Source organism: Lontra canadensis, unplaced genomic scaffold (genome assembly GCF_010015895.1).
Source record: "Lontra canadensis isolate GAN:19392208 unplaced genomic scaffold, GSC_riverotter_1.0 scaffold58, whole genome shotgun sequence".
Lineage (NCBI taxonomy): Eukaryota > Metazoa > Chordata > Mammalia > Carnivora > Mustelidae > Lontra > Lontra canadensis.
This window is the reverse complement of record NW_022631052.1, coordinates 7,397,663-7,410,298: the sequence shown is the minus strand read 5'-3', so window position 1 is coordinate 7,410,298 and position 12,636 is coordinate 7,397,663. Positions and strand designations below refer to the sequence as shown.

Genomic DNA, 12,636 nt, shown 5'->3' with positions numbered 1-12,636 from the left:
TCAGTATGTATGCTTGGCTCTAGTCAAAAAGAACCTTCCAGCTAAGCTGTATTTTCTTTCTTTGCTTTTAGCCAAAATGTGTTTTCGATAGGACCACATCAGAAGCTTCAGTCTCCCATGTACATCTCCCGCGTACATCAACCTCCTGCCCTTTCTGCCAAGTCACCTAAAGTTCCACTTCTCCACAGGCACATGATCTGAGTCCCCACAAGTGATCAGTTTGAAACACTTTGCTACAAAAGAGAAAGCTTGCTGACTTCCCAGCCCAAATTGAGGGGGGTACTCCCCATCCTTTCCAAGGACAGCCAGATCCATTCCCCCCATATTCTTTTTCTTTTTTTAGGATTTTATTTATTTATTTGAGAGAGAGAGAGAGATCACAAATAAGCAGAGAGAGAGGGGGAAGCAGGCTCCCCACTGAGCAGAGAGCCCAATGCGGGGCTTGATCCCAGGACTCTGAGATCACGACCTGAGCCGAAGGCAGAGGCTTAACCCACTGAGCCACCCAGGTGCCCCCATTTCCCCCATATTCTAACCTGTTGACTAGGGATACCAACTCAGTGTGGGTTCCCCTCCACCTCATTTGGAAATAAAAATGTATTTGTTGTTTATCTGAAATTCACATTTAACTGGGTATCCTGTATTTGATCTGGCAGCCGTCATCCCCAATAAAAAGGCCAATAGGCAAAGACAACACATGTTGTCCATATTGATCCATGTTTCAAGATGGAAAGAGCATTGGAGCAGAAGTTGGATGCTAATTTGTCAGGGACTTTGGGCAAGTCTCCTTACTTTGTTATAGTTTTCTCTATAGTAAGGTAGTAAAAGTTGGGTTAAAAAAAAAAAATGTCCTGCACTCCCTCCCTCACAGGTGGTAGCTGTCCCTGTGCTTTGAATGAAGGTAAAGCCTCAGGCAGGTGCAGTGATGGGCAGTGTGACGTCCTGCCCTGGACAGACAGCAGCTTCTGTGCTGAGTGGATCCGTTGCCTTTTACTTTTAAAGGAGACTGTTTTGATGCTTTTTTCACTGACCTCTTAGCGCAAAGAGGCAGAGCAGAAATCTGATGTGATTTCACGTGAGCCAAGGGCCGGCATCCTGGGCCACAGGCTGTGTTTTGAGCTTGATAGCATAAAGCAGCTTCATCATGCTTTGGGTTCACTGATCAGGGACGCATCAGCTCTCCCTTTTCAAGAAACCTGCAATTTCCCCGGTGATGTCAGGAATCCAGCTGCTGGGCAGGGCATTGGCTATAAATAGATACCACCATTTGTGTACAGGGTGGCATATTTGAATAAATTTACATATTCAAATACATTTAAATATTTGCTTGCACAAGTGATTATCTCCATGAAACTCATCACGTGGGTTGCCTTTGGGAAAAAGAGCTGAGTGGCTGGCAGAGGGTGGGAGAAAGAGTACCGTATGCCCTTCTGTCACTTTATTCCAAGCCTTGTGTATGTAGTATCTATTCAAGAGCACACATTTACGTTTGTTAAAAAAATAAGAGAGAAAGAGATTGCACACAAACATGATTTCTAATTAAGAGGAACTTTTGATGGGACGCCTGGGTGGCTCAGTTGGTTAAGCTGCTGCCTTCGGCTCAGGTCATGATCCTGGGGGCCTGGGATCGAGTTCCGAATCAGGCTCCTTGTTCAGTGGGGAGCCTGCATTCCCCCACCACCGCTTGCTCGTGCTCTCTCTCTCTCTCTCTCTGACAAATAAATAAATAAATAAAATCTTAAAAAAAAAAAAAGCGGCACTTTTGACAAAGATCCTTTAGGTACAGTCCAGTTACCACAAAGAACCTTTCTATCTCCAGTGACCTACAGGGAGTACATAATCCTCTTTTCTTATCCCAGAGGGGCAGTCTGCTTGAAGAAAAATGTTTCAGTGCCTTGGCAGTGTTGATAGCAGCCAGTGGCCAACAGAGCCAGATACAGGGGCAGCTGCATCTGTTTCCCATGAGAAGAGAATGTGTGCAGCGTTGGTTGGTGTGTTTGGGGTGGGAGGTCCCAAAACCGTATAGGAGATTTTCCTTTAAAAAAAAAAAAAAGATTTTATTTATTGATTTATTTGAGAAAGAGAGAGAGGGAGAGAGAGCAGAGGGAGAATCGGAGGGAGAGGGAAAACTCTCTGCACTAAGCATGGAGTCCAATGTGGGGCTTGATCTCACAATCCTGAGATCATGACTTGGGCCTAAATCAAGAGTCAGATGCTCAACCGACTGAGCCACCCAGGCGTCCCAGTATAGGAGATTTTCCTGAAAGGCTCCTTTCACAAAGGCTCAGGTCCTGTGTGTGTGTTTCTTTTTTAAAGATTTATTTAGACAGAAACAGAGAGAGAGAGTGTGCATAGTTGCATGTGAGCTGGGGGGTGGGGGCTGCAGAGGGAGAGAATCCTTAAGCAGACTCCTCCTGAGCATGGATCTTGAGGCAAGGCTCGATCCCACAACCCTGAGATCATGACCTGAGTCAAAACCAAGAGTCAGACGCTTAACCACCTGAGCCACCCAGGCGCCTAACTCAGTTCCTATGGTCTTTGTATTTAACTTGTGATTATAATTTACAAACTTACAGAAATGTGAATAGTACATATGTACTATTGTACTATGTACATTGTACATAGTGCAATGAGTAACTACATATTCCCACTACTAATTTTAACAGGGGTTAACTTTTTTTTTTTTTTTTTTTTTTTTTTATTTATTGATTTGACAGAGAGAGATCACAAGTAGACAGAGAGGCAGGCAGAGAGAGAGAGAGAGAGAGAGAGAGAGAGAAGCAGGCTTCCTGCTGAGCAGAGAGCCCGATGCGGGACCCGATCCCAGGACCCTGAGATCATGACCCGAGCCGAAGGCAGCGGCTTAACCCACTGAGCCACCCAGGCGCCATTAACAGGGGTTAACTTTTGCCATATTCACTTCTCTTTCCCTCTCCCTCTCCTTCTGTTTCTGTCTCTCTCTATATATAATTATATATATTTAACAAAGCTGTAGAGACCCTAGCACTTGACTCCTAAATACTTCAGTATACATTTCCTAAAAATAAGGACGATCCCCAATACTACTCTCACATTAAAGAAAATTTAGAACTTTCCCTGAATATTTAAAACCCACTCCATATTCAGATATATTTCATCAATTATCCCCTTATAGCTTTTTAAAAATGATTTCTTTATTTTAGAGAGAGAGAGAAGGCGGGGGCAGATGGAGAGAAAGAATCTCAAGCAGACTCTGCACTGAGCATGGAGCCAGATGTGGGGCTTGATCGCAGGATCCTGAGATCATGACCTGAGCCAAAATTAAGAGTCGGATGCTTAACTGACTGAGCCATCCAGGCACCCCTCCCCTTAAATCTTTTATAAATGAGTTCCCCCCCCCAAATCGGGATCTGATCAAAGAATCTAGAACAGTCCCTCCCATCTCTTTTTTTCAATGAAATTTTTAACAGACCAAGTCAGTTGTGTTATATATTTATCTTGATTATTTCCTCACGGTTTTATTTACTTCTGTCTTCTGTAAATTCTATAATTCTAAAGACTTGATTTGTTTTGGATTAAATTCCTATGGACTTTGAGCTCCACTTCCCATGGCCCAGCAAGATCTTGCAAAGGGCAAAGGGCAGGTGTCTGGATGGTCCAGCTGTGCGGAGGACTCCACAGAAGGAACCTGTCTTCAAACCCATCAGCCTCTGTGGACCATTTTTCTCTCAGCTGAGAAAGGAGGGCTTGGCTTAGAGCCAGGGACCTGACACGTTTATTATTATATTAATAGGGACAATTAATAATTGCCAGTTGACAATAAATCAGGACAAACTGAGCGGCCTTCTATGCAGCTCAGTATTTGGCCCGTTAGTCTTACTAACCCGTTAGTCTTACTAACCCGTTTGGTTAGTCTTCACAATAGCCCTATGGAAGTTGTCTGTGTGTTCATACAGAACAGCCAAGGGAGGATGGTGCAGTTACATCAATTGAAGACCTTGACTGGGAGCCAAGCTGACTGCAGAATTCCTTCCAGTGTCCAGTCCCAGACAGAACTCACAAGTTCCTCAATGGTAGAATCTCTTGGGTTTCTTAGCAAGCAACTGAGTAATGATAACAAATCCTCATGTAGAATTTACTACATGCCAGGAACATTTCCAGGGGCTTTATATACTTCATCCTCCCAGCAACTCTAAGGAGCATCTCTTTGATGAAGAAAAACTGAGGTACAGAGAGGTCAAGTGATGTGTCTGAGATCACAAGGCAGAGAATGGCAGAGCTGGGAGTCACACCCAGGGAGTCTGGCCCCAGTCCCTGCGCTTAGCCAACCACTGTTGTCTAGCCAAAAAGGGATTTCTTGAAGGCTGTTAGGAAGCTGGTAGGATGTCTGAGAGGCCAGGGATCAGGCTCGCAGGCCTTGTGGCTGGGAGCGACACCCATGTCCCACTGATCCAGCCACGGTGGCAGAAGCATCCTGTGAGAAATGCCTTGGTCATCAGGAGAGCACTACCAGCGCTTTCAGTGTTTTGGTTACTTTCTGGAACCTTTGGAGGATAGGATGTTAGAGTGGCCTACCATGTTCAAATTCTCTTTCCCTCAGAGGACTATATTCCACAGCAGATGCAAACCTGGATTAAGCAGTATCGAGCCTCAGAAACGGGCACCATCCCGGCAATGGAGAGGCTCATGCAGTGGCTGCCCCGCCATCTTCCCAAGCAACAGAAGACGACAGTGGTGCACGGGAACTTCAGGTCTGTGAGGAGCGGCCAATGTCTAGATGGTGAAAAACGGTGGGTGGGGCACTTGAAGGGGAAATGAAGCAGCTGGCCTGAGCCTGACGTACAGTGGAGGGTGATTCCCTTTACAAGGGATCTCCCTGTGCGTGGCCTTCTAAGGTGGGGTTTCTCCACCTTGACCCGGTGACATTTGGGGCCAGATAATTGGTAATGATGGTGGGCTGCCTAACTGCCCCCAGGTGTGAAAGTGCACACGCGTGATCCAGTTACTAAGGCTACATACAGATCTCCCAAACCACATGGCTGCAGACTGACAGCCGTAGTTTTGCTCACGAATCCGCAGTCTGTTTCAGCTGGGGTGGCGGTCAGGCTGGGGGCCGCCCACATGCCTGGCACTGGGGCAGAGAAGATTGAACAGCTGGGCTCCCTGGGCCTCTCTTGTCTGCTTGTGGTCCCCGCATGGTTGCTTCTGGAGAGCTGGCCTCATCCCTGGGGGTGCTCAGGGCTGCAAAGGTGTGCATTCCAAGAGAGGCCGGGCTGTTTGGAAGTTGATCCCCTTTTCTGAGGCTCTGGATTCACGTAGTCTCACTTGCCTGTTGTATTTGTTAGAAGCCGAAGGCTTCAAGCAGCAAAGAATTAGACTCTTCCTTTCGTGGAAGGCGTGTCCAAGAACTTGCAGACCTGTTTGAACCCATCACAGGGAAGGAGGAATTACCAGAACCCAGAGAGGATCGCCTTGTGGATAGGGCTACCTGACCCAAACTGGGCTCTGGGAGAGGGATACAGAGCCCCTCAGCCACCTGCCCCCATTCCTGTCTCCTGATGGTGTCCTCATTGGCTGGGTCCACCTGAGCCAGAGGGCAGGGGAGCTAGCGGACAGGGGCACCGAGGGGCTGAGAGGGTAGGGAGGACACTGGGAGGGGCAAATGGAAGACCCTCAGCACAGAACACACCCCAATGCTCAGTTTCCTTAGAGCTGTCTCTCCACATTCCTTCTTGTTCAGGCTGGACAACCTGCTGTTCCATCCAGAGAAGGCCGAGGTGCTTGCTGTCCTTGACTGGGAGCTCTCTAACTTAGGTGATCCCCTTGCAGACGTGGCCTTCAGTTGCCTGGCTCACTACCTGCCATCCAGTTTTCCTGGCTCTCTGCTGCGAGGTAGGAACTGGGGTTGGAGGGAGGAGGGAAGAGGCAGCTCCATTCTCAAAGCACCTGAGGCACAAAAGTAGCAGTGATGGCTGATGGCCTGGGTGAGTGAAATTGAGGTCCTGGTGGTTTGGGTGGAAAGTGCACTTGGAATGCATTTCTGTCCGCAGGGGGAGATGGGTATAGGGTGTATTTTAAGTGAGAAGGATATGTGCATAGACCCCTCTTGTGTTTTTACACAACTAATTTCTATTTAATTTTCTAAATTAAAAATACAAATTTATTTAAAATGTTGCAGCCAACAGACAACAAAAGAAAAAGTTAAAGTCGTGGATAGTCCCAGACATGACCATTGCCAACATTTTCATCTTTCTGCATGCATACATACGTTTGTTTAAATGAAAATGCGATTCAATGACTTTATGGCCTCCCTTTTTTCACTTAATTACATATTTTGGACATGTTTTCATGCTATTAAGTATTTCTTCTATAGCATCATTTTTAATCATGGAATAGGATTTTATTGAATAGAATCAATTTAATCAAGATGTTTGATTCCTATTTAGATATTTAATTTATTTCTGATTTCTTTTCTATTACATCCCCCGAGCCCTCACAAAAAAGCAGTGAACATCTTTGTAGGAATAACCTTGCCTATATTATAAAGTATACTCCTGGACAAAATCCTAGGAACAAAATGTGCTACATGCTTCTAAGCCATGAAAAGATTACAAATGAAGCAAATCAGTAAAAAACATTATTTGTTGTTAATTTTTTTTTCATAATTTGGCAGGATCTTTTTTTTTAATAGGCTCCACCCCACTCATGGAGCCCAATGTGGGTCTTGAACTCACAGCCCTGAGATCAAGACTTGAGCTGAGGGGCGCCTGGGTGGCTCAGTTGGTTGAGCGACTCCCTTCGGCTCAGGTCATGATCCCGGACTTCCGGGATCGAGTCCCACATCGGGCTCCCAGCTCCTTGGGGAGTCTGCTTCTCCCTCTGACCTTCTCCTCTCTTATGCTCTCTCTCACTCATTCTCTCTCAAGTAGATAAATAAAATCTTAAAAAAAAAAAAAAAAGACTTGAGCTGAGATCAAGAGTCAGATGCTTAACCGACTGAGCCACCCAGGCACCCCACTTTACTGCCAATTTAGTCTGAAACTTTTGAGGGTCGATTTGTGAATAGCTTCGTGCTGGGATCCCAGCCTCGTGAGGGCAGAAGAGCTGCTGAAATACAGAGCTGAGGCTGTGAACTAGCTGTGAAGCTCATTGCCAAGGGAGAAAGTGATTTTCATAATTTATATCCCTGCAGCCACAGGGGAGTGGGCGGTCACTGACTGCCCGCACAGAGATGGCTCTGTTTGTCGCCTCAGGTTTGCGTGACTGTGATCTCACTCAGCTGGGAATCCCTACGGCAGAGGAGTATCTCAGAATGTACTGCCGTCACTCGGAGATCCCTCCCCCTGAGAACTGGAACTTCTACATGGCTTTGTCCTTTTTCCGAATGGCCATAATCCTGCAAGGAGTCCACAAGCGCTCGCTCCCAGGTAATGCTGCCTTAGGGTCTGAGTGACAGCCACGCAGCTTCTCCCTGGAGGAAGCCCCTCCCCCACTGCCACCACTGTGGCCACAGAGGCTTCAGAGGGACCAATTTGCCAGAATTCTATAGGATTCGGTTGATTCCACCATCTGTCATTAATGGCATGTATATATTCTTTAAAATATTTAAACTTTTAAAAATTATTTTTTAAGAGTTAATTATTTATGAGAGGGAGAGATAGCAACCATGTGCAAGTGGAGGGAGGGGCAGAGGCAGAGAGAGAATCTCAAGCAGACTCCCCACTGAGCACAGAGCCCGACTTGGGGCTCGATCTCGTCACCTGAGATCATGACCTGAACCTAAATTACGAGTCTGGACGCTCAACCAACTGAGCCACCCATGTGCCCCAAACTTTTAAAAATTATTAACATACAAAAAATAAAGTAAAAACCTACATGGCAAGAATTAAATCATAAAGAATACAAAATTAGGGCGCCTGGGTTGCTCAGTGGGTTGGGCCTCTGCCTTCGGCTCAGGTCATGATCTCAGGGTCCTGGGATCAAGCCCCGCATTGGGCTCTCTGCTCGGCAGGGAGCCTTCTTCCCTCTCTCTTTCTCTGCCTGCCTCTCTGCCTACTTGTGATCTCTCTCTCTCTCTCTGTCAAATAAATAAATAAATAAAATCTTAAAAAAAAAAAAGAATACAAAATTATTTTCCTTCTCAGTATCATTTCTCAAAGATAAATACTACCCTTAATGGGCCCCCCAATTTTTTTTAAGATTTTATTTATTTACTTGAGACAGAGAGAGAGAGAGCGTGAGCAAGCAGCAGCAGGGGGAGAGGAAGAAGCAGACTCCCTGCCGAGCCCGGAGCCCGAGGCGGGGCTCAATCCCAGGACCTGGAGATCAGGACCCAGCCGAAGGCAGATGCCCAACCATCTGAGCCACCCAGGCGCCCCCCGCCCAACTTTTTGTGTGTCTCTGTCTTCTAAGTTTTTAAAAGATTTTATTTATTTAATTTATTTATTTATTTGACACAGAGTGTGAGTGCACAGGCAGGGGGACCAGCAGAGGGAGAGGGAGAAGCAGACTCCCCACAGAGCAAGGAGCCTGGTCCGGGGCTCGATCTCAGGATCCTGGGGTCATGACCTGAGCCGAAGGCTAATGGTTAACCAACTGAGCCACCCAGGCTCCCACCCTCTAAGTTTTATAAAGATGTGACCAGCCTACATGCATTTTTAGTACCTTGATTTTAAATTTTTTTATGCTTAACGGTTCCTATGAAATATTTGTATATGTACATATATAAGATATGATGTGTTTATGTATAGGATATATATGATTATCATAGATATACTTCACAACAATGTAAGATATATTCCCTGCTTGTTTTTTGCACTTAACAATATTGAGAGGGGGGCGCCTGTGTGGTTCAATGGGCTAAAGCCTCTGCCTTAGGCTCAGGTCATGATCCCAGGGTCCTGGGCTCGAGCCCCGCATCGGGCTCTCTGCTTGGCGGGGAGCCTGCTTCCTCCTCTCTCTCTCTCTCTGCCTGCCTCTCTGCCTACTTGTGATCTCTGTCTGTCAAATGAATAAATAAAATCTTTAAAAAAAAAAACAAAACCAACAATATTGAGAGGGACCTTTCCACATAAGTATGTTTAGATATACATCATTCTTTTTGATTTCTATAGAACATTCCATTGTATGAATGTAGTGTGATTCATTTAACCCATTCTCCTATTGAGGTATTCTTGGATGGTTTGCACATTTTTGCAATCACAAATGATGGATGGTGAACATCCTTTTTCAGACATTTGTGAATATACCTAAAGGATAAATCCCCAGAATTGGAATTCCTAAGTTAAAAGTATGTGCATTTTAAAATTTTGTAGATGTTGCCAAATTGTCCAGTAAGATGACTCCTGAAGGAGAAAAAAAGATTGTGTTTTCTTACATGGTGCGTCGACATACATGGGGAAATGCTTTATTGAACTAGCTGGGAGTTAGTTATGCATTATATCTTGTGCATCTGAACTCCTGGGAAGAAACGTTAAGTGTTGACGGTTGAATCAGTTATGTATATATAAATGAACATATCACCTATAGAATGTTCACATATATATGAGAGTATGGCACAATCTTATTTGTTTTAATTCTAAATCTCACAGGATAGCAAATGAAATCATCTCTCTCCTAAATTAGTTAAGAAGCTAGAATTCTGGGCAGATTACAGTTTGCTTCCTCTGTGGAACGGAGGACAGGCGGAAAGAAAGCACATAGACCCTGCCAGAAAGTCCTAGAAAGTCCCAGAAAGTTCTAGAAAAGTCCCAGTAGCACTATGTACTCCCAGTTTTCCCCCTGTCATAATCTCTAAATTCCTTTCCCACCAGAAGGAACTGGGACTTCTTAGAAAAGTGGTTGTGTTCAGGTCAAGGGCAGGATGTCTACAAGTGAGCCTGGAACACCTTGTTGTACCAATAAGCTAGGGAGCTATTGAGGACAACTGGGGTCATCTCTACAGCACTCAGGAGCCAGCCTGAATAGGCCCCTACTGGCTAATGACAGGAGACATTGAGCACCAGCAAGGATGAAGCTGAAATGGATGGGAACTCATCAAGTGTGTTTACATCCAAGAGTAAAGAGCAACGCTAAAACAGAGTCAAAATCTCATTGATGGCTTTGGAGGACACCAGGGAAGCAATCCGTGATTCTAAAAATGGATAAAGAAAGGGGGAAAAGTCAAGGATTTATCATGCCTGTCGTGTACAAGTTCTAGATCAGGCTAACCAAGTAACTGAGGAGGGGAAGTTTCTCTCTAGGAAAGCATCCCAGGCAGAATGACAGAATTAACAGATCACCAATTTTCTACCCCTAATACATTAATGGATCTGGAAAATAAACATCAACGGGGCTAACATCAGGAAGAGAGAGATAGCCAGACATTGTGTACTGGCTGGTGCTTCTCCCAGAGTCAGACCCAGATCCAACTGAATCTGTCGTGCTAACTGCCAACTCACAGGAAACAGAGGGTTCAGACGAGCAAGTTAAACAGGACCCCCCGGGCACAGCCGCTCACCAACTCCAGATTCTGGACACTTCACAGAATCCTCAACAAATGATTGTCAGGGAGAAAGAGAAAGGATGAAAATTGAACCTGCAGATCACAAGGGAGTTAAGGGGCACCTGAGTGGCTCAGTCGGTTGAGCACCGACTCTTGGTTTCAGCTCAGGTTGATCTCAGGGTCATGAGATCGAGTACCAAGTACCACACAGGGCTCCACGCTCAGTGAGGCGTCTGCCTCAGATTCTCTCGCTCCCTGTCCCTGCCACTCTGCTCCTCCTTCCCTCCTTTCTGGCGCTCCCATTCTCTCTCTGTAAAATAAATAAATAAAATATTTTAAGGGGGGGAGGGGATTTAAAAGACACACAGTCATTATATAACGTTTCAATCTTTAGATCCCTATAAAAAATTTACGAGATGGTCTGTGAAATTTGAATTCTCACTGGACCGTCTGGACAGTTGATGACATCAAGGAGGCACAGCTAACTTTTTTAAGCGTGATGATGGTATTGTGTGTTTTTAAATCTTTGTTATTAGACATCAATGAAGTATTCATAGATATACTTCAGGAAAACCCAGGGCAGTGAGGGTGGGGATGACAGAAAATCTAAGCTCAGCGGCAACAGCAGAAATATTGGGGATCTTCCTGATTTCATTTATTTTCTTTAGACGGGAGGAGCAGGGAGCAGTCCTGCCGCCAAGCCTGACTCCTGGCTCCCACCCACTGATGTCAGCGTGGGCACGCCTTCTCTCTGAGACCCAGATCTTTGTCCATAAAGTGGGGAATAAAATCATCAGTTGCTTCGGGAATTCAGTGAGCTATAATCATACACGCAGAGCACTTAGCACCGTGTCTGGAACGTGGCAAGTGCTCAGCAAATGCTAGGAGATGCTAACAGCATTATTATGGAGGGTCGTTTGGGAGTAATCACTGTTATTCTTTGCTTCTGCTTAGGGCAAGCAGGCTTGGCAGCCGCCGAACAAAATGAAAAGCCGACTGAGTATGTGTCTAATCTGGCCTGGGATTTTGCAGTCAAGGAAGGGTTCCGGGTTTTCAAAGAGATGCCACCACAAAACCACTAATGAGGTCCTGCTGCACTCAGGCCGGTCATGGCCCCTGCTGAGCAACCCCCCCACCCGCTCGAGCAGCTCACAGACTTCTCCCCAGCTCAGGCCTCAAAGGGCGCTCTGGTTCTCTGTCCAGAGGGTCTTTCCGCACCTCTCAGGGACCTGTCTCAGTGACCGCGGCACCCCGCGGAGTCAGAGCCACGGCCTCCCCGCCGCCGGCACAGCTGGACGGAGAGCGGCGTGTTGTGAGCCGGTAAGATGTCAACAGGGCAGGACCTCAGCTCACTGACCGGACACGTCTGTTCCCCTTGGGAGCAGGGAAGAGACAGGAGAGCCGAGGTGAATTCATCTTGGCCTTGCATCGTCATCGGGGAAAGCCAGCTCAAGATGACTCAAGCTCTCACTTCCTGGGCTCATTATTTTATACATATTTGTATGATGTAAATGTGAAGCCGTGTGAAATAAAATGCGTCAGTTCATTAAGTCTCTCTTTGAAGACCCCATAACGTCAAAGCCAGAGCGCTGGAGTCCACTGAAAACTATTGACAGACAAGGACACCCCTTTAGCTGATGATGGAAATTTCCTGCTGTTCTCTGTCGGGAGGAGTCTTGGCTTATGTGTGTTTTTAAGTTATTTGAAGTCTTCAGGAGCACACATTTTGCCCATGATGCAGCCATCATCTACTTTTTTTTTTTTTTTAAGATTTTATTTATTTATTTGACAGACAGATCACAAGTAGGCAGAGAGGCAGGCAGAGAGAGAGAGGGGGAAGCAGGCTCCCTGCTAAGCAGAGAGCCCGATGCGGGGCTCAATCCCAGGACACCCTGGGATCATGACCTGAGCCGAAGGCAGAGGCTTTAACCCGCTGAGCCACCCAGGTGCCCAACCATCATCTACTTTTTAAGAAAATGGCATTATCACTTTTTTTCTGGTTACAAACCGATTGCAAAATAACCAAAGCTCAAATATGATGAGTACAAAAGAGTTCATAACATAGAAATACTTCTCTAAAATGCTCTGCTGTCTGAGATAATCACTGTCAACAGTTTGGTGTATTAGGCTCCCAGCTGCTTTTCTGTATCACAAACTAACATATTCCTGTGTTG

At 45.9% G+C, this 12,636-nt stretch overlaps 1 protein-coding gene across 2 annotated transcripts in view; it reads left to right on the top strand.

Moving 5' to 3' along the window:
• The window catches only part of ACAD10 (acyl-CoA dehydrogenase family member 10), a 38,327-nt gene extending 26,319 nt beyond the window's left edge, over positions 1–12,008 (top strand). For both annotated transcript variants that reach the window (XM_032876271.1, XM_032876270.1), the window contains exons 10-13: positions 4,580–4,730; positions 5,720–5,871; positions 7,233–7,406; positions 11,417–12,008. In XM_032876271.1, coding sequence (XP_032732162.1) covers positions 4,580–4,730; positions 5,720–5,871; positions 7,233–7,406; positions 11,417–11,544 — 605 coding nt within the window. In that variant the 3' untranslated portion in view covers positions 11,545–12,008. The remainder of the gene's footprint in view (positions 1–4,579; positions 4,731–5,719; positions 5,872–7,232; positions 7,407–11,416) is intronic.
• Positions 12,009–12,636: the final 628 nt, after the last annotated feature.